Source organism: Sceloporus occidentalis, unplaced genomic scaffold (assembly GCF_023333645.1).
Source record: "Sceloporus occidentalis isolate IW3139 unplaced genomic scaffold, rSceOcc1.0.p SCAF_51, whole genome shotgun sequence".
NCBI lineage: Eukaryota > Metazoa > Chordata > Lepidosauria > Squamata > Phrynosomatidae > Sceloporus > Sceloporus occidentalis.
In genome coordinates, this window is record NW_028317031.1 from 5,689,181 (window position 1) to 5,716,556 (window position 27,376).

Below are 27,376 nucleotides of genomic sequence, written 5' to 3' on the forward strand. Positions count from 1 at the left end.
CATCCTTACACATCCATACAAATATATATCCATGCTAACAAACGATTACACAAACATGCTTACATACACATTCATGTCAACACACATTCACTTATACATACATCATCATTCTAACATACATATATTCACACATGCGCTCCCTCCCTCTCGCACCCCCCTCACCTCACCGGTAGCTTTCTCTCCGGTTGCTCGCACTTTCCCCTTGGGGTCGCGTAATCTCACGTTTTTTTGACCCCGCTGCGCTCCGGCCTCCCCGTGAAATTGTTCACAAAGTGTCAGTCGGACCGGCCCTTTGTGGATGCATTTTGACCGGCCCCATCCCAGCCCGCAACAGGCAAGCGGAATGAGGAGTGGATTCTTGGTATGGAGGGCAGCAAATAGTTAACGTTTCTGTTTGGTGAAGAGGAGGGAGGGAACTCATAGACCCGGCAGGGAGTGGGAGGGAGGGAGCTGCAGCAGGGCAGTGGGGATTGTGTGTTGTGTTGTTGTGTAACTTGATCGCAGTGTCACTGCAGTGTGTTGAAATGCTGGAAACCCGATCTCACGGACATTGTAGGAACTGCATTCAGTTAAATGATTTGATTTCTTCCTTTCAGTTGCCAAAAGACTAGTAAAAAACAGCCCATCACAGAGAGAGACCCAGGAGTCCAGGACACCACACTACACACTACGTGTAGTATCATTTATAATTAATTTATATGACTGTATGTGAGGGTTTATGTATATTTACATTTATAAGTGTTTAGTGTGTGAGCATGAATATGTATGTGAATGTGTGTGAGCATGAATGAATGTTAACATGAGTGTGCATGTGTTGGCGTGAAGGAGTTAGTATGTAACAATATGTGCCAGTGCGTATGCGAGTTGCGGAGAGAGGGTCAGAAGGTGCCAGCTTGGAGTTGAGGTTCAGTTATAAACCTGAACAATAGTAACCTGACCTGTTTTATCTTGTGAGCAGCAGATTACTGGCACTCAAAAAACGTTACTTTTATAATCTGTATTAAACGCAAGGTAAGAATGATATCCTATAGCAGAAGAGCGCTCATTTAATATTTGTGGGAATAAGTTAAATGTTCGTAATAAAAGAAACCATTCAACAATATATATATTTTATTTATCCATATGCAGCTCCAGCCACGTAAAAAAAATGACATCATAGAGACATTCAAAATGGAAGACAGATTTTCTTTAAAAAAAATGTAAAAACATTTTTAAATGAATACATCATTTTAGAACCCGTTTCCTCCTCATTCCACCTTCTTCAGGTACAGGTGAACGCCATTCACCGAACGTAACACTAACTGGGGTACTTTCAGCGGCTCGTTGGCAGGGTCGGGAGTCAATTGAAATCTTTTTAAGGTCAAGGCCGCTGCCACTTTCATCTCGTTCATAGCAAAGTTCTGGCCGATGCAGTTCCTGGTGGAAGGAAAACAGATGCAACTTCAAACAAAGCGACAACACCCCATCCCCGGCTGCTAAGTAACCACTCGTGGGGCACATCCGGAGTTCTCCTAGGCACGAGGGCTGGTGGGCAAACGTAAGCCACGAGCAACGCAGGAACGACTATCAATTAACTACATCCAATATCTGACTGCCAACGCTCTAAAACCGTGTCAAGATAAACCAGTGTATTCCACCGAATTGTTCATCATCACCCTCCGAGAGCGAAGGATCCAAGTAATTAGGTCATTCGTATAAAAATGTCATTATGGTATGAAGTCTGAATAGTGGAATGAAAACCATAGCAACCAAAGGAATGGTGACATCAGCAGGACCATTCCGATGGTTACTTTGGTAATAAAATATTTTTTTATTTTTTTTTACATTTTAACACATTTTAAGTTTTTTATTTCAAAATGTTCTTACCCGGCGCAAAATTTTTTAGGACATTACTCGTAATCACAGTTTAACGAGCATATTTTTATCCCAAGCCATTGTATGAGATCTGGACATTTGGATGACCGAAAATGTAGCGTTTGGTTATAGGAGTTAACCCTTTAGACTTACAGGAACCACACTAGGGCTATATTGTTTATATTGTGTTAGAACTTGAGCAAGTGTACATATATATATATATATATATATATATATATATATTATATGACTATTTTTAGTTTGAGTTTATTTTACCCCTTCTATGGTTTTTTAACGATATGTATTAAAGTTTAAGTTTAACCGATTAGGGTTCCCATTCTTTTTGATTTTATCGTTTTACTTTGAATGCTCATTTGTTGGATGCTCTTACCTTGATCCTGCCGAGAAGGGCAGGAAGGCATGCGAGTGTCTTTCGGATGAATTTTCGGGGGAAAACCTCAGGGGATCAAACACCTGGAAATAACAGTTCAGGAATAATCATTTAAAAGGTGATATAAGCCCGTTACACCTTCATTTGGCATGTTATGCTACAAGAATAGCGGAGACCACAAAGTCCGCTGATTGCAAGCTAACTATAAGTATAAGTGAATGCTGACTCAGCAATGTGTATAGAGATTTTATGAATAATAAAATGGGACTCATCTCTCGGTCACAATAACCCAAGAGGTCCAGGGAATACAAAATCTTGTTCTGGTAGCGCTCTGTTGGCTTTGTCTGTTACTTGCCACAGTCTAGGGATATCTTAGTTTTTTAATTAGTAGCCAGCATCCTTGAATTTAATAACCCCTCGTTCTCCGATATGTCATTGTGATTCTGGGTCCACTATAAACATGGACTGACTGGTAATTTTGTTTCCAATTACCTCTGGGTTTTTCCATATGATAGAAGATCTATTCATGCAATAAATACTCAGGAGTACAATAGCACCTGTCGGTAGATTAAAAACAAGGTAATTAAATCTTTATAGGACAAAAAATAATTATAAAAAGAGCAAAAAAAGGAGACACCCCAGTTGAATAGGATTTTTTTAATAATAAAGATAGCTGGGGTCATTGATTATATAATAACTTTGTATATAAATTATGTTATTTTTTTGTTTTCTTTTAGAACATCGTTAACTGACCTTTTGGTAAACTCCTCCCATCGCAGAATGTGATTGGCTGGCTGAGTTTGCGAGCTACTCCAGGAACCGGCGGATATAGACGTAGGCTCTCCTTAATGCAATAGGTTGTGTAAGTCAGTTTCCCCAGATCGTCCCTGGGAAAACAGAATTCATAAAGAGAAAATTAGGCTTCGGGCCTAACAATCCCCAATTCGTGAGGGTCAGATATTGAAGTCTCAACTTTGACAGTTTTTGCCAGAATTTGATATTTTTGTAATTCCCTTTTGTGGTGACCCTTATTCAGAAAACGGAAGCACTTGAATGTCTTGTGTTGCTAAGGAGAATCGATAGGTCATCTTCCATGACACTAGAGAGGTGGCTACCCAAGGCCGCTGGGTACTATGGAGTAAAAATTGAACCATTAAAAAAAAAGCATCAAAGATTTTGGATTATATATCATTACCATTCCACAGTGTCTCTGTCTCCCATGACCTCCTGGATCTCCTCTCTGCATTTCTTCTGGTGTTCTGGGTACTTTGCCATGCAATATAAGATCCAAGAGATCCCGCTGGCCGTAGTATCGTGTCCCTCAAACATGAAGGTGTCCACCTCTGCGCGCAGGTCCTCATCAGACAGACCCTGACCATGTTCATCCTAGAAAAAGAGAATGAAGCAGCCAGTAAGACTAAGAAAATGTAAAGAAAATGGTTTCTGAGAAATATCACGTAGTTCCTCAGCTATCAGAGCTATCATTAATTTAATGAAGGATGTTGGTGGTCATCTCAGGGACATCATCAGAACACATCGATGTCCCCTCTAACATTTCCTATGAACGCTGGTCTGTACTTTTAAAATTAAATTTGAACAAAGCACATCTTTAGCTACATCTAATACAGCTTCGGAACTCCAACACTGTGTTTTACATCAGAAGAACCATTTGGGATATTTTCACCCATTTTCCCATATTGTTAGAAAAAATACGCATAGCTTCAGTTTAAAGTTCATTTCTTTTTTTAATATGAATTGACTTAGAAGGAAGCACTAGAACCACCTGAGAACCTCAGACCCCATGGAATCCATTTAGAATATGAGTTTCTTTAAAAAGTTGCCCGTAATAATAATGTGATACACTAATGTTTATAATATATGACTCAGATATTCGGAGGAGAGACACATTACCCGCGCACACAAAAGGATATCAAGAAAATCCAGATGCCTTTTCGGTTTGATTTTCTCCAGCTCTTTATCGTGCTTCAGAGATTCTTTTCTTCTCTTTATTACTTCATCTGTGTAGGGAGACAAAGCCATAGCTATTAAAAGAGCTTTCTATGTGGAGTCTAAAAATGTGATCCTATGCCGTAAACCCTTAAAGCAATATAATAAAACGCCGGCAGTCATCTGTGTTAATATACTGGGATTCCAAGAGGAATGTCCTTTGAAACCCCTCGTCTACTCTTATATGAGCTTTGAAGCCTTCATGATAATTATACTAAACCTAAACCGCCTTGTTTACCCTATCATATTATTTTTCTTGATTAATCTATTAAATTTTCTGCCCAAATTCATTATATCAGTGCTTGACAAATCCCAGTAATCAAAAAGCCATAGCTTCTGAGCGTGTTTTTTTGGCTAATTTATAATAGATTTTTCTTACCATCTGAAGAACAAATGTCTAACTTTACATCTTTTTCTGTCTTGGCTTAACAAAAGGTATCGAGTTCAACTATTGTCTGTTGGGCTAATACGACTAAATCCAATTTTCCTATCGGGTTATCTATGAAAGTCAAGTTGTCTCCTAAATTTGACTTCTTGGCTCCTGAAACAAACATAAAGGATAGACTTGTGGTGGATGGTGTGCGGTCATATTGAGGTTCCTGGTGCTGGGAAAATCATTTTTATGATATGATGTAAAAGCAATATTTTGACCCTAATTAAGAGGGTCTTCATCAGGGAAGGGCATTATACAATAATATCAGACCCTCATCATTATGGTTGAAACGTGGCTATAACATGGGCATCCTTTTTGTCTAATAAATATTGTAATTTCTGACTGTTTGGGGATTCCTCCTTTATTTTGTCATTAGAGATGGGATCAGCAGGTTCTTCCTTATCCTCCAGCTTGATATCATTTTTGTTTTCCAATGCATTGCATTTCCATATTTATTTTGTTAATGCTTAGTGTATATAACTTGTCTGTGTGTAGCATGAACAAGTCCTTTTACAACTGGGTTCATCAGACTCATTTGGGCTCATCTTTGGTTGCGTATCTTCCCTACACGCTACATCGTACCTTAGTGGTAGGGTTACCTGTGTGCTGATGAGCTACTTTCAATGCCCGTCGGAAACGGAACCCATGGGGGCTGAAGTAGAAGATAAGGTCGTTGTGATACGGGAAACAGCGGAATCTGTGATCCACCAGGTAAGATAACTCGTAAACTGCCTTGATATAAGCATTTTCACTGTAGGAACAAAAAAAGGACATAACAGGTGGAGTCCAAAGCTTTTCAGACACACACAATGCTAATATTGTGAGTTTTAATCCGTCTAATGGATGAGAGGGTGGAGAAGCTTTTTTTTGAAAGGTAAGGGCGGCTGACAAGGCTATTTTTGTCTGTTTGTGAAAAGGAAAAATAAAACCCAGACACCACATTCCTTATCCCTTAGAAATTTTAAGGGGCAAAAAAGAAGTTTCATTGTCCAATAGTTCCAACACCCAAATATTAAACCTGGACGTCTGGCAAACTAAAAGCTTCGAACTTTTCTCAACATTTAAAAAAAACTTTTTCAAAATTAAAAAAAAACAACAATTAAAAATAATCAGTTCCGTAGCCTCCAACGCCAGTTTTTTTTTTTTTTTTAAAGAGATTTTATTGAGTTTTCAGAGGCAAGTCTAAACATGATAAAGTACATCAACATCCAATAACATACTCTGCATACTCTGACCCTAAACCTCCCTGGATTTTTTTCAGGGGGTCTGGGTGCATATGTCAACTTGTTACATACAGGATGGAGATTTTAACATATTACAAATTTTTGCAGTACTAACATTCAATTATATTTGCAGCCATATATTTTATCTATGAATCTATGAATGTCGTACCTTGTGTTATACTCCTCTGTTATTTTAAATGTACTTTGTATGTTTAGATTCAAACATTGCTGAGCCATGTTGAGTAACTCTTTGGTTGTCTTGTTGCATACTAACGTACTAACATTTAAACATAAACATCATAACCGAGTTAGCACTACTTATAGTTTGTCTTGAACCTTTAAGGTGTATAATTGTGAGTTCATTTATCACTTTATTGGTCTAACGTCACTGTCCAGCCATAATGACCACATTTTATAATATTTGGGAATGGTATGATTAATTGCATGGGACATGCATTTCCAGTGTCCTACCAATGCCAGTTTTTTGGATGATACAAACTTAAAGGTGATTCAATATCTCAGGATAATGGTAAAAAAAACAAACAGAAAGAAAACCCCAAGAGGCAGGAACATGACATTGGATTGCCGGATTAGCAAATGAAATACATTATTATATAGGAGGCTGACAAACCTGTTATGCTGGCAGTTGCTCTGATAACTGAAGGCACATTTCATGATGGTGTCCAGCGTCATCAGGCTGACATGATGGAAAAGCTCTACTGGCTTCTGATCTGAAACCAATCTGTCCCATTTATCCTAAAACAATTAAACCCAAGAGAGAGAGAGAGGGCACAATATAAATAGATCAAGTGTTATACGCAACAGTTAATTGTAGAGCATTGTATGGTCTGTGGCTTCAGAACCTGGGGGTGTAGGGTGTCACAGTATGACCCTAATGTTGGTTTGGTAATGCATTGATTTATAGTCTGAATTACTAAAAAAAAAAATCATTATCTACAGAGTGGATATGACTCAGTTAGGTGTTAATGATCTCCTTTGGCATTTTAAATGAATAATAAATTCAGGAAGAGGACAGAGTTGGAAGAAAGGGAAGTCTTGTGATGTTTGACCTCATTCCATCCTTGTACTTGGGATACCTTGAGACTTGGTAGGGTTGAGACTTGAGAGCAAATTTAAATCATGTAAAGAACAAATTCTGATTAATTCATACTTGCTGGTCTGAGATCAAGAGTAGGAAGGTTAGGTAAGAAGGGTTGAACTTGATGGACATCGGGTTTTTTTTTCTACCTTATGTACTATGTAACAATGAGATGTTCCTGAATCTATGCACTATTGGAAGAACTTGTGGAACATCACCAAGCAGCTCTGGTTTATATCACCACTTAACAGCTGGTACCAGAATTTCTAATAAGTGTCATTGATATCACAAAATCCATATGGGTTCCTCAATGCTTGCTCAAGCTTAAAGAAAATAGGGGTAAAAAAAGTGGACTGGGTTTAGCTCTCCTTGCCTGTCCATAAACTATATAAACTACTCTTGTGACGTCTGTATTTATAATAATAATAATAATATATAATATAACTTCTATGTTATTGTTACCAGCATGACTTTGGTACAGTCAGACATGAGCCTGACATACGGCTTCAGCACATCGTAGTGAAACCCGGGAGTCAGCAGCCGCCGGTGCTGGAACCACTTCTGTCCGGCCAGGACCAACAGCCCTTTCCCTAAATAACACACAAATATAGAACTGGTCAAAGCAAACAAAAAGGTTAATGTAAATAGGCCCATACATATTAAAAACGGTACCTTAATAAGGTTTCCATGTATTCTTTCAGACCCTATTAGATTCACTTCCCACTACAAAGCTACTGCTGGAAGGAAAAAATACTTTTTACCCAAGAATTACCACTTCTCCAATCCAACCAAAGTTGAGGTTTTCTACCATGAAGAATCCTTCAAAGAAGAGTCAAGTGGGTTTTTTTTTGTTTTTTTTAAGGACAATGGTGTTAAATGCATATATAATTCGATATAGTAGTCGTATTACATACCAATCCATGGGGTAATGAAGTAATACGCAAAATCATCCTTTGGATCTGCAAGATATAAAATAAGACTTTTTAGAGAGTCTCTAAGTTCTGCAGCCGTGTGTATCAATAGAAGACACGCAACTCGAAGATCAATAAAGTAAATATATATTTATTACTGACTGATTATATTCATTTGTGATTGAGATACACACATTATTGAATTAATGCCTTTAAGGAAAAACATTTTGCTCTACAGAAGACCATTCTGTTCAATCAGAGCTTTCTGAGTCCACAAATTCTGTTTAGCAAAAATACATTTATATATAAATATATATATATATAATTTCCTGCCTTGTCTGGATAAAATGGTCTTCGCGTAATCTGGGTGGCAGATAATAAGTGAAGCAAAAAAGTTTCCTAGCCACATTGGGTAAGCGTAAGTGTACTTTTCAGCATGGCCAGCCACAATGTCCAAATCCTTCCCATCCTGGCGGAACTACAATCGAGACAAGAAGAAATAAGTGTAAAGCATTTATACGACGGTGAAAGTGTTAAATAAGTGATCATTTGCTATATGCACGGGGATGGTGGGACCCGGTATGTATATCCTACTTTCCTGCCAACCGCTGCATCACCCCTATGTAAACGGGGCCAACGGTGTGCCAGATGGCTAGTCCGGGTCTGGAGGATTGTAAGCTCTCTTCTCCTTTTTGATATTGTGTGTAAATGTAAATTATTTTACTGTAACAGCGCTACGGAATCTGCTGGCACTATGTATATAAATGTAATGTAATAAGTCGAGTGCAAAAAAAGGGGATCCCTGAATGAAAAAGGAACAAATTAGTGTTTATTATTATTATTATTATTATCACAATTATGAGTACATAAGTTTTGCAATCTTAATGAACTCCTCTCACCTACAGAGATACGGAGCGGTTCATTGATGTGATTCGGTACAAAGCTCTATGTAAACATGATAAGATATACATTATCTGGATCTAGAGAACTGTAACCGTGGATCAAAGTCCACTCTTAAATACACTGAAATGTAGCCAAAATATAAAAAGAGGGTAAAGGCATCGCTGTCTAGAATAGATCATTGGATGTTTTTGCATGGACGGTTTTGTAAATTGAGTTTATTTGTGTGTCTAGTTAGATAAACTATAAAGTAATCTGCTTGGATCCGTACTTTCCTCTTGTGTTATCTGTGGCTTGCTAAATAATACAGGGTAGATCGGAATAAGAGGAAAACGGACATTCTAGCTTATAGCAGAACACAGCATTTCTATAAAAGTACTAATATGTCAAACATATGTCATACGGGCCAAAATGAAGAATGTTTGTCGTGTTGAGCGGTACTCAGGACTATGGCTGATCATTAACGAGGATTATGTGCGATTACTTCATGTTATGCCCTTACTGTCGATGAAGGTAAGAGGTGAGCCAAACATTCGGCTTTGTAAACTCAAGTGACGTTTGTACCTAAGGTAGCTGCACCTCCTTTTAACTCAATATGTTCTATTTTAACTCAATTTTGTCTATAATGATATGGATAGCAAGATACAGCCAGTATAGAGAGACCCATTTCGCATACTGTGATGCACCTCCAAGAATCAAGATCTTTGGATGAGTACGAAGGTTACTCGAGTATTAGCTGAGCCACAAAAATAGAATCCCGCTATGGAAACACAATTACTGTACCATGTGCTGTGTCCCATTTAGTTCCCCCATCATATATCCATTAAAACCATTACACAATCTTCAATATATTACATTTGTTATTTAATTCTTTTTGGAAAACTGTTTAATCACATCAAGTGATTTTGTGCTGCTATGGCAACAAAGACCTTCAAGCCAACAGAGCTCTATCTGTGTGTCAGACGGCTGCAGCGAAGCGTTCCTTGAGAAAATGTTACTTTGTTAAATAATTATTCCTCGGAAGCGTTTGCTTAGACAGCAATATTAGGAAAAATGTTTCTAATGCCGTATTTAGTTACAAAGTTGTTCTATTCAGCAGAATAAGTGGAACAGCATCTTTACCTCGTGGGCATTCCCGTAGAGCCAGTGCGTCTTAGGACCTGGAAATTGCCGGAGTTGGTTGATCAGTTCTTTTCGCTTCAAGTAAAGCTTGTACGCTTGGGAAAGGAGTAAGAGGAGGCAGAACCAGCCAGCCCACCGGCAGAGCTGGGGTATATTCAATGAAAGCAGGTCCAGCAGCCCATAAGGTGCCATGATAATGATGGGCAGTGAATGCCCCGCGCCTCTGAATGGGAGGCTGCTTATATAGTGGCTTGGCGCGTACGGCTGTAGATGTAAGAGCGGCTTCTTTTCCGGGATTGAGACATACAAGAAAAACCTGGAGGTGGAGAGCATAATTAGTAGGGGGGAGGGGAAGCCTGGGTCTTACAGCCAGAAAAAAGGCAGGGCAGATACATTACTAAAACTTTCACCAAATGTAATGTTAATTACTTAGTCATTCATTTCTTTACATTTTTTGCTGTTCCTTTTTTTCTAGAAACTCAGAATGTTTGCTGGGTATCACAGGGTTCTAGAGCCCTAAAAGCCGCAAAATAGCAAAAATGTGTTTATTAATTAAATAGCATGACTAATATACATATATATATATATATGTATATATATATATATATATACACACTATGTGAGCTTAAAAACATAGGGTGCAGCCAGGGCCGGACTGGCCCACCGGGATACCGGGAAATTTCCCGGTGGGCCGGAAGGTCCGTGGGCTGGGCGGCCGGCAGACTTACCATGAAGACAGCCGCTGAGCGGCTGCAAATGGCAATGAACGCCTCCCTCGGTGCCAGGGGCGGGCTGGGCAGGGGGGCAATTGCCCCCCAGGCTTCCCGAAATCTAACCAAAGCGGCCGCTGGGTGCTGATGCGGCCAGGGCCGGACTGGCCCACCGGGATACCGGGAAATTTCCCGGTGGGCCGGAAGGTCCGTGGGCTGGGCGGCGGCAGACTTACCATGAAGACAGCCGCTGAGCGGCTGCAAATGGCAATGAACGCCTCCCTCGGTGCCAGGGGCGGGCTGGGCAGGGGGGCAATTGCCCCCCAGGCTTCCCGAAATCTAACCAAAGCGGCCGCTGTGTGCTGATGCGGCCGGCCGGCATCAGCACCCAGCAGCCGTGTGCGTCTAGTGATGGGAGCAGTGTGAGGGGTGAAAGCTCCGCCCCCTCGCACTGACCTTTCACCCCTCACGCTGCTCCCATCACTATGCGGCCATCAGATTGCTGGGAATGTAATCTGAACGGCCGGTGCGTGCTGATGCCGCCGGCCGGCTCTGCTTTAATACTTTTTTTTTACTTTATATGGCAAGCCGATCCAGCTTACCATATAAATTAAAAAAAAAAGTGTTAAAGTAGCTCCGGCCGGCGGCATCAGCACGCACCGGCCGTTTAGATTACATTCCCAGCAGTCTGATGGCTGCATAGTGATGGGAGCAGCGTGAGGTGGAAGCTCCGCCCCCTCGCACTCAGACTGCTGCAGCACCGGATGTCAGGTCAGTGGCATCCTGTCAGCATAGAGGAGAACAGTGTGCAGCTACCAGGAAGTCAAGAGAAGTAGAAGGTGAGTAAATAATGTATTTTTTATACTGTATAATGTTTTTTGTATTTGTTAAAAACAAAAAAAATCGGCATGTGTGTGTATGTAAGTGTGTCCCCCTATATGCCACTCTGCCTCCAGAAATGCCTTATACCCCCCTATATGCCACTCTGTCCCATGATATGCCTTTTAACCCCCTATATGGCAGAGTGGCATATAGGGGGTTAGAAGGCATATCATGGGACAGAGTGGCATATATTATTTTTTATTTAATATGGCAAGCTGGATCGGCTTGCCATATAAAGTAAACAAAAATGTCCCATGATATGCCTTTTAACCTCCTATATGGCAGAGTGGCATATAGGGGGTTAGAAGGCATATCATGGGACAGAGTGGCATATAGGAGGGTTGAGGCATATCAGGGAGGCAGAGTGGCATATAGGGGGGTATAAGGCTTTTCTGGAGGCAGAGTGCCCCATGATATGCCTTTTAACCCCCTTTATGCAACTCTGCCTCCAGAAATGCCTTATACCCCCCTATATGCCACTCTGTCCCATGATATGCCTTTTAACCCCCTATATGCCAGAGTGACATATAGGGGTATAAGGCATTTTTGGATGCAGAGTGACATATAGGGGGTCAACGGCATATCTGGAGGCAGAGTGGCATAAAGGGAGTTAAAAGGGATGTCATGAGGCAGAGGGGCATATAGGAGGGTATAAAGCATATTGGGGAGGCAGAGTGGCATAAAGGGGGCATAAGGCTTTTCTGTAGGCAGAGTGCCCCATGATATGCCTTTTAACCCCCTTTATGCCACTCTGCCTCCAGAAATGCCTTATACCCCCCTATATGCCACTCTGTCCCATGATATGCCTTTTAACCCCCTATATGGCAGAGTGGCATATAGGGGGTTAGAAGGCATATCATGGGACAGAGTGGCATATAGGGGTATAAGGCATTTCTGGATGCAGAGTGAGGGTATAAAGAGAGGGTATAAAGCATATCAGGGAGGCAGAGTGGCATATAGTGGGGCATAAGGCTTTTCTGGAGGCAGAGTGCCCCATGATATGCCTTTTAACCCCCTATATGGCAGAGTGGCATATAGGGGGTTAGAAGGCATATCAGGGGGGCAGAGTGGCAAGCCTGGGGGCAGAGGTGCATAACTCGGGGGTAGGTTGTCAAATGAAAGGAAATAAAAACCAAATATGTCTCAATCATAGCTTTTATTAAATATGGAAAAAAATAGTCTACATGAATTAATAAAGAAATAAAAGTTTCTTACCAGAATATCGTGAAGAATAATGTGATCAGTGTTTTGTTCCACTAAATAAAATGGAACTCTTTCATCTAACAATGTTCGCAGTAGTAAATGTTTTGATCCTATTATGTGTAATGTATTTAATTTATTAGGGCCTTTTAACACTTTTGCTTTCTGGCATTTTAATACAAATAATGAGATAAAAAGAATTGCACATAGTGTGACTCGGGTGTGTATAAGGGGTGCGTGTGGGTATAAGAGCTTCACCGTGAGATAAACTATATGGGGCTGGTCTCCAAATTTTTCCAGGGCTGCTTTTCAGTCCCAGTCCGGCCCTGGGTGCAGCCACGCGTATCCAGCTGTCAGGCGCAGTTACGTCACCAGTCGGCCGCTGCTCTTAAAGTGCCAGGACTGCCTCCCCTTTCCCAGCTTTCCCAGCAGGTCATCATTAACAGTATCTGCAAGTTTTCTTGACCCATGCACTACACATTATCATTACGGCACTGTGTATACACTGTTCGAACACCAAATAAATGACACGGAGGCACATTGGATTTAGAATTGGCCACGGCATTTATTTACTAAATGCCGCGACATTGTTTATTACTCCAAATTTAACAGTATTAACCCCTTAAGGACCGGGCTCATTTTTCGTTTTGTACCCTGTGGGACCGAGGCTGTTTTGACACTTTTGTGGTGCTTGTGTTCAGCTGTAATTTTCTCCTCACCCATTTAGTGTACCCACATAAGTTATATATTGTTTTTTTCAGGACAAGATGGGCTTTCTTCAGATACCATTATTTTGATCGTATCATCTTATTTACTATAAAAAAAATAAAAAAAACATGGTGAAAAATTGAAAAAAAAACACATTTTATGACTTTTATTTGAAAAATCTTTTACTCACCTAAAAAAGCAAGTAAAAAAACTAGCTAAATAGATTCTACTACTTGTCCTGAGTTTAGAAATACCCAATGTTTTTATGTTTTTTTGCTGTTTTTTGTAAGTTATAGGGCAATAAGTACAAGCAGCGTTTTATGATTTCCAAATCTTTTTTAACAAATCTGGTCAGTCTGCCTCCATCTCCTCTTTGGAACATCTTTGAAGCCGGTTAACTCAATTTAACCCATTCAAACCATATATTTTTGAAAACTAGACACCCCAGGGTATTCCAAATGCTGTTATTTTAACCCTTTCCATGCACCAATTATACAACTACACTTTGTCAAACTTTGTAATAGTAATTTTTTTTATTTTTTTTTCCACACAAATTGTACTTTAGTTATAGATATACAGGTGCTGGTATATGCCACTGTCAAACAACACCCCAATGTGTGTTCAGCAACATCTCCTGAGTACAGCGATACCCCACATGCATGGGTTTGTCAGATTGTTTGGCTGGTAAAAGGCTACTTTTGGGGCATGCGTAATTCAGGTGGTCATTTGGTCATTGTGCCTCCCTCTCCTCTTTGGAATATCTTTGAAGCCGGTTAACTCAATTTAACCCATTCAAACCATATATTTTTGAAAACTAGACACCCCAGGGTATTCCAAATGCTGTTATTTTAACCCTTTCCATGCACCAATTATAGAACTACACTTTGTCAAACTTTGTAATAGTAATTTTTTATTTTATTTTTTCACACAAATTGTACTTTAGTTATAGATATACAGGTCCTGGTATATGCCACTGTCAAACAACACGCCAATGTGTGTTCAGGAACATCTCCTGAGTGCAGTGATACCCGACATGCATGGGTTTGTCGGGTTGTTTCAGATTTAAAATGCCACATTTGGGAAGTGCGCTTTTTTTCTCCATTTTGGTCAGTCTGTACCTATGCCCTATATTTGAGCTAGGCCACTCCAATTTACCCCATCAGCCATTTTTTTTATATATTAGACACCCCTTGGGTATTTGAAGTGCTTTTATTTTAACTCTTTGTTGAGATTTTTGAGAATTTTTAGCACTTGCTCAAAATAATAAACTTTATTTTTTAATTTAATTTTATTTTTTTAATACTTTTTTTATATTTTTTTTTACACATTTTGCTGGTACTGGATGGTTCATCTAGTGACATCACTGCATAATTATTTTTAAATGTTAGCACATTTTTTTTTTATTTTTTTTTCCATTTTTTATTTATTTTTATTTTTTTTGAATATTTTACTAATCACATAGTGATTAGAAAGCTGGGCTCCATTGACTTGCATGGTTGAATGCAGTACCTGTATTCAACCAGCAAGTGGAGCCAGTTCTCTAGAGGGTCTGGAGACCCTCTAGCGAACTTTTTCGTCTTTATTGTTTTATTTCCCGGGCCGCCGCCATCTTGCTTGATGGCGAAGATCACCGGCAGCGGCGGCTGTGACCGCTCTCCGGAGCGGTCACAGCCCACCCAGAGGTAAGTGTTTGGTGTCGCTGGATGCCTCCTGATCGAGGCATTCCAGCGACACCATTTAAGTTTAGGAGGCGATCGTTGATCGCCTCCTAAACGCTTTTAAAACGGGCGTCCGCCGCCATACAATGTATGGCGGCTGTTGACGCCCCGGGGAGGGGCCAGACATGGCCCCCGATGCCGATCTCGGCCTTGCTGAATGCCTCGACATCGAGGCATTGCAGCAAGGCCGTTTAAGCGAAGAAAGTGATCCTTGATCACTTTCTAAGCTTATTTAATTTTTTGACGGTTCAGGACCGTCAAAGGTCATTTAGTGACCTTCTTGTTATGACGGTCCTGAACCGGCAAAGGTCGCGAAGGGGTTAAAGAAATGTACACGTCTTAAAATTCTGAATTTAAAACTGAACCGACCATAACTTAATGGTCCTATTGACGACACCAGCCCCGCCAGATACCACCGGTCGTTGTAAAACTCAGGACACGATGGGTCGGGGCAATAAACACCTTGAATGTAGAAAACCTGTATGGGCATCACTCTAACATCTAACATCTAACACAACATGAATGTATGCCCATACCACAAACTAGATCAAGGTCTAAAAACCTCTGGATCACTCCGCCAGATCCCAACGCAATCCAATGCAGCCGTCCTCCGCTGAACTCCTAGACTCGGGGAGGGAGGGCGGGAATCTTCTCTCCTCTGTATATCAGTTTGAAATAATAAATATGGTTATTTTCACATAAATTTATACAGTATATTTTCCCTCCAAAATAAATCCCACCCAGGTGATACTGAGTCGCTGACCGATGTTTGACCCCAAATCCTCCCCCAGTTCCTTCCTGAGTGCATGGCTAGGTCATGTAACCCCTTCTGCCTATACGTCTCCAGGGGTCTCTATAGGGTTTCTCAGTTTAACTAGGCTTGCTCTATGCATTTAAAGAGCTATACTGTGATAACGGTGAGCATTTTTTCTGGGATTTCTCCCCCCCCCAAACTCAGCTTTTTTTCTAAGGTAGACTTCTTGGTAAGAGGGTATTAAACCATTACACACAAAGCCGAAGGCATCAACTACCCAAGTTCGTGAATTTGCTAAGATTGTAAGCTTGCGAGCCGGGCTCTCTCCACCTAATGTCTCGGTTTGTCTTAGTCCGTCAATTCTCATCTTGTCAGACCCCTTGAATATATGTATTGTATTAAGCGCTGCGTAGATTGTTGGCTCTATATAAATAAAAGATAATAATAATAATATTTGTCTCCACTGTCACAGTGACATGCGAATTATCCATCAAAATCCACCTCTGTGAAGCGTGACAAAGCTCAGGCATGACAACAAGATCAGTTATTGAGATGATGGAATAAACATCACTTTTTAATATTTTTATTTGTTAATTATTTTTTATTCAAGTAAAATGTTTAGATTCACCGCCTGGGAACATGTTTTTATTATATCATCAGCTGTCTTCTCTTGCTTTATTCTTCTGTTCGTTGCACAGCGTTTGCGTTATTAACACATATTGCCGTGATATTTCCGTTTTCATTCAGTAGTGTTGTATCACTTTGTGTAGGAACGCTTTTTTTTCCCCAAAACCTACAGTACATTTATATACCACAGCTCAACAATATAGTTCTATGTACGACATAATATATTTAATACCTTCCACTTGAAGTGACTTAACTATTGCTGTGACGGTCAGGGGCGGCACGGGGGCAGACCGGCCCGGGGAGGCAGGAACGCAGCGGGGTCGCGTAACGTGATGTTACGTGACCCCAAGGTAAAAGCGCGTCATCACGTGGGGACCAAATGACTTAAAAAATCAAACAAAACAAACAAAAATACAAACAAACATAGTTCTACATAGCACAGAAAGTTGAATTTGTATTTTTTTAGCACCTTTAAAACAAAATATTTATTCAACTTGTTGATACAATCATACATTAGAATTTCAGACTGAATATTGGTAGAAGACTCATGCTCATGTTCTTCTCACTCTTTTCTGCCCATTCTTTCTACTTTCCTTAAATTGAGGTGAATTCCGTTGACGGAGCGTAACACTAGCTGAGGACGCAAGAGGGGTTCATTGTCAGGGTCTGGACTCAGCTCGTATCTCTGCAAGGTCAACGCTACGGCCACTTTCATCTCGTTCATGGCAAAATTCTGGCCAATACAGTTCCTATAAAGACAAAAAAATGAATTTATCAATTCTTCCTATTCTTATAGTTCCAATTACCAGCCGGAAACTGCTTTGTACTTTTGTACTACTTATTAGTGGCACGCACCGGGCTTTAATGACCGGTTGGCCATCATACCTGGGAATAGTCCAAGTTTGCCCCACATCAAAGCTGATGACCAGAGCTCCAGGAGAGCAATTTATTTTAAAAGTGAGGACAATGGCCACTGCCAATTCTCCACCTTCTTTGGAGACCTGAATTGGCCCTGCCTAATGTCTACTCAATGTGGGACACATCTTAATCTCTCCATGCTGATCTAGCTATGACATGGCCAACTCAATTCATTCAGCAGAGGTTTTGCCTTCATGATGCACAGTGATATCAGGGAGTTCTAATTTCCAAATACTCCTGCAAACTCCCTCTTGACTTTCTATGATGTAATGGGGGCTAGCAGGGTCCCAATGCACAGCAGCCGCTACCCCCTTAACCGCCTCTGCCCCTTCCGGCTTCCATATGGAGCAGTTCCGGGAACTTCAGATGAGCCAACCTGAGAATTTCCAAGTTACATTGATAGATAGACAGATAGATGGATGGATGGATGGATGGATAGATGGATAGATAGATAGATAGATAGACAGACAGACAGACAGATAGAACATTATTACCGCGATCCAGCTGAAAAGGGCAGAAAGGCATGTGAATGTCTTTTAGATGAATTTTCTGGAGAAAATCTCAAAGGATCAAAAACCTATAAAAAAACAAAAGATAAGTTGTTTGTTCAACATCAGTATAGTGTGTGTGTGTGTGTGTGTATTTTTTTATTAATTAGCAGTAACGAGGCAGATCAGGTGCAGCAGTCATACAGACACTATGATTGGGATCCAATTGTTATGAATACAAAAGGTCCCTGCCCTGTGCAGCTTACAGTCAAAACTAACATAGGACATAAATATATATAGTTTTATAATAAACCAATATTATGTTTTTTTAAAGAATAGTTTTTGTAACAAGAACATATACAATTCAATTTATAAGACAAGATATGTACATTTCCAAAAACCTCCATTTGCCACCATTTTTTGTTACTGCTGGTGCCCAAAAGAAAAGAAAAAGCAATTTATTCACTAAAGGGAGAGTTTGCAAGAGAGTTGTGGTTGTATTCATTATGAAGGGCAAACACTGGCAAGCAACTTCTGCAAGAAGGGCCGAGCTGATGTATGTTACGTATAATTCAATGTGTGAGAAGACTGAAGAAATCTCACTGAGTTAACTATGCATTATACAGGGCCAACCAAGCTCTTCCTGCTAGGATAAATTACTTTCATTGGCTCTTCATAATGCATAATGAAGTCAATGACGTCATGCTCTCTCTTTAGTGAATAAACGCCAAAGAAACATCTTACCTCTGGAGCCTCCCATATGCTGGAACATCTATTCATGCAATATATACTCAGAAGTACGTCAGCGCCTGCGAGAGGTAAAGACTTTAATATTAAGCAACGTGCATCACCTTGTCGGCTACATGGGCTCAGACCACGGGGTGTTGTTTTTAATAAAGAAATATATTGATAGTAAAAATAATTGTGATTCGTAAAGAGGGCCCAACTATTTAAAAGTTCTGCCCAAGTCCTGCCAGTAACTTAATTCAGTCTGCCCGGAGTCAAGACACCGTTTAGCTTTACATCAGGATTCCAGGCCAGCAACCGAGAGCAGGCAGTGAGTTTCGATTGATTCGGAAGCTTTTGACATCATATTATTTAAAGACACATTTGTTCTGATGTCAAGTCTACTTCAACTTATGATCTCATTTCAAATACCTTTTGGGAGAGTTCGCCCGTCGCAGAATGTGATTGGTTGGCTGAGCTCACGAGCCACCCCTGGAACTGGAGGATAGAGCCGCAAGCTCTCCTTAATGCACATAGAGGTGTAGGGCATTTTCCCCAGATCGTCCCTTGTATAGGGAGAATAAAAGGATATTATAAATGTGTATGAATACCTCCCTACAGTTCAAATGGCTACAGAGATATGCTTTTGTTTTTGGGGGGTGTTGTTAGAAGTGTGGCTAGGAGACACGGCTTTACTAGCCATTTTCATGCAATAGCTATTACCATTCCTGAATGAGGCACCTATAGGTAAAATAATGAATCTTTAAATTCTAAACATTTTCTGCTGTTTATATACACATTATTGATGCAAACATTCAAGCTCCAAGAAAAGTATGAGGGAATAAAGAAGGACAAAGAGATGTGGACCCCAAGCCGGGATTGCCCCGCTAAAGAGAGACGTTTGGTCTGTATCCGGCTCGTGAAAAGTTCCCTTTTAGTATGACCCCTTTTCTCCAATGATGTCGTTTCAGGTGTCCTTTATGATTCTTCTTGAACTAGAACGGTGATAATGTAACAAAAGCAATGAGATACAAGCATGTAGGTTCTCACCATTCCACGATCTCTCTGAACCGCAGGACTTCTCTGATCTCCTCTCTGCATCTCTGCTGATGCTCGGGGTGTTTGGCCAAACAGTAAAGGATCCAAGAGATCCCGCTGGCCGTAGTATCGTGTCCCTCAAACATGAAGGTGTCCACCTCTGCGCGCAGGTCCTCATCCGACAGACCCTGACCGTGTTCATCCTATTGAATTTAAAATGTTTCTTTAGCCTTGTATTGACATTCATAGCACAGAGAATTTTGTGGCTCTCCTTTTATTCTGTTTGTGTTAATTAACGAGTTTATGAAGTCCCATAACACACAAGCCTCACGTTGAAAGGCAGCGCTCCTACACATTTGTGCTTACAATCATTAAAAATGTGAAATTTCCCAAGCTTTTCCCTACAGCGTAGAAATAATATATAAAATAAAATCATTAAGCCAACTATAAATCATGAGGACGCACCATGATTATGAGAATGGAGGTTATGAGAACTCCTCACCTTAGCACACAGCAGGATATCCAGAAAATCCAAGTGTCTCTTCTGGAGGATTTTCTCGAGCTCGGTGTCCTGTTTAAGAGATTCTTTTCTTTCTTTAATGACTTTATCTGGTAGGAATTACGGTAATATAAATAAACAGCACTAAAGATCTGGTTCATTCATACACTTTATTATTGTGTTTTCTATCCCTTCGAAATCAACCAATCAAAGAATCATCAAATCAATAAAATATATTAAATGATTTACAATAAATTTACAATAAATACTAATGTATTATATATATGGAGTTTTTTTAAAACATAAAATAAACACATTTTAACCCTATAATATCTCTTTTATTTTGGGCACCCCATTTCTATTCCTTTGAGTGAAATATGCGCTTTTTGATGACTGCATTTAATGAAACAGTATATCTTTCCCAGTAAGGGTATTATGGTATTAAATGGAACACAAATTGAAATTACCTGCTACTCTACTGATTTCTTATTTTAAGATATTTGGGGTAAAGACCATTTTTCTGATATTTTCCATAGGTCTTCTTATTTTAAAATTTCTGATTAGGGCCATAAAGTGAAAGATATTGTAAAGTTCCCTACAGATTCTGTTCCAGTCACTTTTTTGGAAGTATTCGGGTTTTACATTTTATCAGTAGGTTTTATCACAACTACAGAACAGAGCAATAATCAGGGATATTCTATTACTTGTTATGGTGAGGAGGCCAAGTTGCTCTTGTTAGATTATTGGCCACATAACTGTTCATTTAAACAACAAATATCCTATTTGGGCACCTTCTTCAGTTTCGACACGTGTTATAAATACACACATGGTGTCCCTATTAACAAATGGGGAGGAAGCACAAGGGAACACGTGATTAGCAACGTTACCCGTGTGTTCATGAGCTACTTTCAGAGCTCTCCGAAAGCGAAATCCATGAGGACTTAGGTAGAAAATGAGATCATTGTGATACGGCAAGCAACAGAACCGATAATCCGCCAAGTAGCTGAGGTCATACACGGCTTTTATATAGGCATTTTCACTGCAAAAAAGAGTAGATAAAGGAAAGTATTTAATAATTATTCATAAGTCAGTTTGAATACAGAAGCATTGAACGAGTCGGCAGATAAGAACCATTCAGCCCATCTAGTCTGCCCAATTTCGCAATCATTTCCTTAGCTTTAAGCCCTTGACTGTACCAACTTCTACCACCTCTGCTGTAAGGCTATTTCACGCATCCACTAAGTAATATTTCCTGATATTACTTTTAAAACCTTTGCCCGTCTAATTTAAGACTATGTCCTCTTGTTGTGGCAGCTTTAGGATAACGTGATGATAATGTCATGTTGTACCGATCAGTAGGAATATCAGAGGAATAATAATGTAAGATGATTGCTTAAGATTTAATATTTTTCACGAAAATTGCCCAAGTTGAGCATTCATTGACTAAGATCTACTGCTTGATGGATTACAATCATACTTTCGTTTGACTTTTAATATAGACGTGCTTTCAATAGAAACATGACATTGGTTTGTCAGATTAGCAGATTAAAAACATTATAATATAGGAGGCTGACAAACCTGTTATGCTGGCAGTTGCTCTGATAACTGAAGGCACATTTCATGATGGTGTCCAGCGTCATCAGGCTGACATGATGGAAAAGCTCTACTGGCTTCTGATCTGAAACCAATCTGTCCCATTTATCCTAAAACAACGAGAAACCAGGTAGAGAAGAACATAGTTCATCAAAAATAGACTGATTAACAGATTAATTAAGGCTAGGCTTATATCAGCTTTCAGGGACTGATTCATTAAATATTGAATTGTTAGTTGAGTTAAAGTTCTCAAAATTCAACTTGGGGGCTGACTCGCTAATTTGCAGAAAAAAATTGCCATTGACTGCTAAGAGTGGCATAAGACTGCTGGCGAGTGGCATAAGACTGCTGGCGAGTGGCATAAGACTGCTGGCGAGTGGCATAAGACTGCTGGCGAGTGGCATAAGACTGCTGGCGAGTGGCATATGACTGCTGGCGAGTGGCATATGACTGCGTCACTGCTTGCGAGTTGCTGTCGAGAGTTTCCAAGTCACTATGAAAGAGCTTTTAAATCGCTATGAAGGTGCTTGAAAGTGGCCATACTAGACCCTGATGCCAATATGCACCAATACGCATCTCTAACGGCTAATAACTACAGATCACACTGTGTGACAGTTCTCCATATTATTTTCTTGTTACCAGCATGACCCTGGTGCAGTCAGACATGAGCCCGACATACGGCTTCAGCACATCGTAGTGAAACCCGGGAGTCAGCAGCCGCCGGTGCTGGAACCACTTCTGTCCAGACAGGACCAACAGCCCTTTCCCTAAATAATATACAGAACATAGAATCAGTAAAATGCCTCTAGGTTCTACCTTATCGTACAATCACTAAAATGTATCGCAAATCTTAATATTCAAAATACTGCAACGACTTTTGGGTAAAAGAAAAAAATAGTTTAATATGACTTAATATTAAATTAGGTAATAGCCTAATAGTAAATAAAGTAAATAAATACCTATTTTTTTTTTAGGTACACCTAGAAAATAAAATCGTCTACCTTCTGATTCCTAGCCGTAGCAGAATCTTAAGCACGTTTAGCAGAACTAACTAAAAATATAGAAAGATAAAAAAAAAAAAAAAAAAAAGCAATTTTAAGACAACTTTCTAGATTACTGATGGAAGGAGCTTGGTGTAATTGATATATGGAAAATATAATAAAGTGTTGCGCCTGTTGTTATAAAAGTGACAGTGAATTATTTATCAATATAATGTGTAATAGAAATAAACGAAAAACAATACTTCTATTGATTTTCCAGTCTCCATTTGTTGTGTCAAAATATGTATCAATATATGGAAACAAAAAAGAAACAAAAAATCATAGTGCTTTCCACAAATATATGTGAATCAAGTGTTTATATATGGTGTTACGTACCAATCCATGGTGTAATAAAATAGTAGCCAAAATTATCCTTTGGATCTGTAAGGACACAACATCGTAAATATGAGAATAGTGTGACATCATGCCAAGGCTTAGTGAAATGATTCTATATCCTGTTCTCATATTTTACCTTCCGATAACAGGTAGGGAAGATTAAATTAATAAACTAACGTCACAAATATATTGGGATGGGCTTAAAGGACTAGGACCGTCTCAGGGTCAGTACTTCTAAATGGAAGGGTTACCTGCAGTATCTCTAAAACTGGCCTGTCAAGTATCTGTGCGCCAACCAGGTGTGATAGACAAGCAGATTTATTCTAAATAACACAAATCTAAACAAATCTGAGCCTCACAATCAGCAGTAAACATGTGATAACTACTGGACGTGAGCATTCAGATTTGTACAAATTGCAAATTTACAGAATTTTGGCAAATTTGGCCATTTGTACAAAGCCACAAAGATTAGTTCAGCGGCAGACAAAATCAAATCCGGGACAAGGTCATCGGGGAAGTGTGCGATTTGGGCGGAAGTTGACCTTCATTTTGATGACGTTCTCTCCCCCCGATTGGAGGATCGCGGAGAGGGTATCACCAGAAGCACCGCCAATTTGGCGGAAGTTCTTGGCAAGTTATGTCAGCGGATGAAGATAGAAGATAAAAAGATAAAGGAGAGAAGCTAAAGAACAGGAAGATGCGAAAGTGATCGGCAGAGAAGGTAGGGAAATATTAAGAGTGAGTGAGTGAACAAGAATGAGAGTGTGAGAGAGTGAATGATAGTGAATGTGGGCTTGGGGCAAGGAATTTCGTTCCTGAATTAAAAATGTCCTCCCCAAAGAACTGAATTTGTTGCCCAAAAACAAATGGGCCAAAAACGAACCAACAAATGTGCCTGGGTTGTTTTTGGGCCATTTGCGCATGTCTAATATCTACTCCAAAAACACTGTAGCTGACGATATTCTTACCCTGTCTTGACAGAATGGCTTTTGCGTAATCAGGGTGGCAGATTGTGAGTGAAGCGAAGAAATTTCCCAGCCACAGCGGGTAGGCATATGGGTATCGCTCAGCGTAACCGGACAAAATGTCTAAGTCCTTCCCATCCCCGTGGAACTGTACAAAAAGACACAGCACACTTCATCTGGTGCTCAAACACATTATGTGTAGTTGGACATATTGTTTGATATGCCAGTCATTGGCGTCAGAAACTGCACCAAAGGATGTTGGGACATGGGAATACAAAGTGTCTTTAGAAATGGTTTAGATGTTTGGAAAAGTGGATGGAGAAAGATGACAAAGTCCTACAGGCCTGGAATGTGGTCTCTTACACCAATATAATGGGGGCTTTCTAGCTGGTCTACAATCGGACGCTCAGCTTCTTCAGGTAGAAGGCGTGGGCATAGATTGCGTGCTATTGCAACATGACCTTGTCATTATACATGTGCATTAACACAATTGTCATATTGTCATGTGTTCATCAGCAAAGAACTGTATCCAGAGATTATCAGAAAAAAAGTTCAGACCAAACTTCAAATGCAATAAATAGGTAGACCGTATCTGATAACTTAGCCCACATAACAATATCCTCCAGATCTAGAAGCGCAATAAATTGATTAGATAACACAAAGTATTAGTGGTAGAACACTGGATGCAGCGGAAGGCAAAGACAAATCTTCTCTATGCCGTCATATGATGTATTATCATGTAATATCATTTTTTCACTACTATGAATGGCTATCCCTGGAATAATCTCAGAAGGGATGCCACCAGCTTCCCCAGTGTTTTCATACGTTTTCATATGGTCTTTCGTAAAATATAGGTTTAAAAGACACCTTCATGTTTTAAAAAAAAATAAAAAAATACCTATAGGTGCCATTATTATTATTATTATTAATTATTATTATTGTTATTCCCTGTGAACGTAGATGTCAAATATATGATGGTTGGTCAAATAAAATATATTATAGAATTATTTAGATTTGGAAAAACACTCACACATATTATTATATGTAAAATAAAGACAATATATTAGCATAACCAGAAAAAATTCAATCTATATAAAGAAAGCATGTAGAGTAAACCAGAAAAAAAGAGGCAAATTTATGAGTTCACTAACAATCCTTTTTCATTAATAGAAAGTTATTTGTTTTCTTCTGTATTTAACAACATATCTGGTAATAAAGATAATTGTACCATTAGCTGCTCCTTTCATATGTAATCAAACTGAATGATAATGGAATTTTATCTGAAGTGATATCTGATTAACCACTTTTCTATGTTCGAGGGGCATCTCAGAATAAATGTATAGACTCTACGCAGATACATATATATATATATATGGTCCAAAGACCTTATATTTAACTAAAGTCCATTCCTCAAGTTGTAGAATGAAGTAAGCTTTTAAGCTCCCATTGGTCCCAACTGCTTTTCGGGGAACTTTACAGCAATATTCTGTTTTTGTTACTTGTATGAGTTTAGATATTATGATGATGAGCCTTACGTGCCTTACCTCATGGGCATTTCCATAGAGCCAGTGGGTCTTAGGGCCTTGGAAAGGACCGAAGGCTGAGACCAGCTGTCTGTGCTTCAGGTAAAGCTTGGACGCTTTGTAAACCAGCAACAAGAAGACGAGCCAACCGGTCCATTGACAGAGCTGAGTTATATTCAGAGAAAGCAGGGCCACCGGAAGAGACCCCGCCATATCAACAAACACAGACTGCTCCTGCCCTCAACTGGTGGCCGGATTGTCTGAGCCGAGCCATAGAATGCACACAGATAAAATATATTTGTTTATGACAAGGAGAGGCACCTGCCCGGAAGAGACAGCCTAAGAGGACAACGTCCAACGCATGAGAGCAGAGGCTGGGAAAGGGAGAGAAAGGAGACAGAGGAGAAAAAGGTCATGGCTAATCTAGCTAATTGCCGAAACTACACAGCCTTGAAAATATATTTATATAAATAGAAAATAATATATATATATATATATGTACCGTATCTTGCACAGGTAACTATAGCCCCTCCTATGTACGCTTTTCACCATGCTGCTTGCACTCACTCCCCCCAAGGATGGAGGTCTCTGGGTAGCCTGAGTACCGAGCTCCCGGTAAAGGTGATAATCCACAAATTCTTAGTTGGTGTTAAAATCCTGCTTAAATACAGGTTACTTGTTTAAGGACACATTTATTATCTCGGCCCGCATACAAAACACTTGTATGTAACTGATTTGGACCCAGATCAATAACATAGATTTCCTGGGTGCTGGGCTTGTTTTTTTTGAGGCATGGTCCCCATTACCTTTACCTCCAGACAGACAGACATGTACCACGGACAGAGCCAGGTTAACATAAAAGCTGACGGAGATAAAGCTTCTCTCTTTAATAGGCCCAATCAGCAGTCAATATGCAGGCGCATGTAAACTGAAACCACTGGGCCCATTACCTCTAGCTCCACCAGGCAGGCAGTAGAGCAGAGAAGGTAGAGAAGACAGAAGTCATGCGTAGTGCCTGGAAGATCTAATGCGGAGGTCTCTACGGGTACGTCACAGACCTCTCCTTTCTCCTCTACATAAGCAGAGGTTATCAAACCCTCTCTTATGAGGGGAGCAGAAGGGAGAGGCTTGTTTTTGAGTGTGAGAGAGGTTCTCCACAATCACAAGTATGATGTAGAGGGCTGTTTCAGTGGTTTTCATGCTTTACCTTCTGCTTAGCTCATGGGGACCCAGCTCCCATTATGTTCGTCCCATGATGCGGTGACCCATCAACTATAGCTGTGCTGGACTATATCTATGATCATGCTAAGGTTGAGTTTGATGGTAGTTGTAGCCCAATCGGTGTAGCGACCAGGAAAGCCTACTTCTCTTACCGTAACTTCCATGATGATGTTTTTAGTAGATAGCAGCTTAAGTATTAGAGGGGCTGCAGCGGCATTACGCTTAGACGTTTGGTTACAAAGCAGATATCCCTCAACATTTCAGGGATCCAAAGCACGACAGCTTCATTAGGCGTGTGATACGGACCAGAGCGTGGTTACTTTGAGTAAGCATGTGGCATGAGGTAGTACACAGAGGTCCCAAGTTTGGAAAATGGGCTTCAGGGAGATTGGTAGGGAGTCCGGAGGCTCCCAGAACCAGGAAAAACCTCGCCGGGCGAGGGAAATGCCTCTGCCCATTGTCCACACGCACCCTAAGGTTCTGAATTTGT

At 40.1% G+C, this 27,376-nt stretch overlaps 2 protein-coding genes across 2 annotated transcripts; both read right to left on the reverse strand.

Annotated features, from left to right (window-relative positions):
- Positions 1 to 1,247: 1,247 nt before the first annotated feature.
- Positions 1,248 to 10,132, reverse strand: LOC149288514 (cytochrome P450 4B1-like). Its single transcript, XM_089491674.1, has 12 exons — positions 9,941 to 10,132; positions 8,252 to 8,396; positions 7,922 to 7,966; positions 7,470 to 7,597; positions 6,540 to 6,664; positions 5,285 to 5,436; positions 4,157 to 4,263; positions 3,441 to 3,631; positions 2,999 to 3,132; positions 2,738 to 2,802; positions 2,246 to 2,328; positions 1,248 to 1,416 (listed from the first exon to the last, which is right to left on the reverse strand). Exons 1-12 carry the CDS (start codon positions 10,130 to 10,132, stop codon positions 1,248 to 1,250), a joined length of 1,536 nt encoding a protein of 511 aa, XP_089347800.1.
- Positions 10,133 to 17,101: 6,969 nt separating this feature from the next.
- On the reverse strand, positions 17,102 to 25,878 carry LOC149288515 (cytochrome P450 4B1-like). The gene is made up of 12 exons (XM_089491675.1): positions 25,687 to 25,878; positions 24,146 to 24,290; positions 23,178 to 23,222; positions 22,441 to 22,568; positions 21,787 to 21,911; positions 21,096 to 21,247; positions 20,212 to 20,318; positions 19,722 to 19,912; positions 19,104 to 19,237; positions 18,690 to 18,754; positions 17,952 to 18,034; positions 17,102 to 17,288 (listed from the first exon to the last, which is right to left on the reverse strand). The coding sequence occupies exons 1-12, from the start codon at positions 25,876 to 25,878 to the stop codon at positions 17,102 to 17,104; spliced, it is 1,554 nt and encodes a 517-aa protein (XP_089347801.1).
- Between the last annotated feature and the right edge of the window lie 1,498 nt (positions 25,879 to 27,376).

What these genes read in the sequence shown, in the direction of transcription:
- LOC149288515 (XM_089491675.1), bottom strand. Translation starts at nt 25,878, where the DNA reads ATGGCGGGGTCTCTTCCGGTGGCCCTGCTTTCTCTGAATATAACTCAG. An exon ending in TCTATGGAAATGCCCATGAG is followed by an intron (nt 24,291 to 25,686) that starts GTAAGGCACGTA and finishes CTTTTTGTACAG; the next exon opens with TTCCACGGGGATGGGAAGGA. An exon ending in AGTAGCTCATGAACACACGG is followed by an intron (nt 20,319 to 21,095) that starts GTAACGTTGCTA and finishes AATTCCTACCAG; the next exon opens with ATAAAGTCATTAAAGAAAGA.
- LOC149288514 (XM_089491674.1), bottom strand. Translation starts at nt 10,132, where the DNA reads ATGGCACCTTATGGGCTGCTGGACCTGCTTTCATTGAATATACCCCAG. An exon ending in CTTCATTACCCCATGGATTG is followed by an intron (nt 7,598 to 7,921) that starts GTATGTAATACG and finishes TGTGTTATTTAG; the next exon opens with GGAAAGGGCTGTTGGTCCTG. An exon ending in CCCTTCTCGGCAGGATCAAG is followed by an intron (nt 1,417 to 2,245) that starts GTAAGAGCATCC and finishes TCCTTCCACCAG; the next exon opens with GAACTGCATCGGCCAGAACT.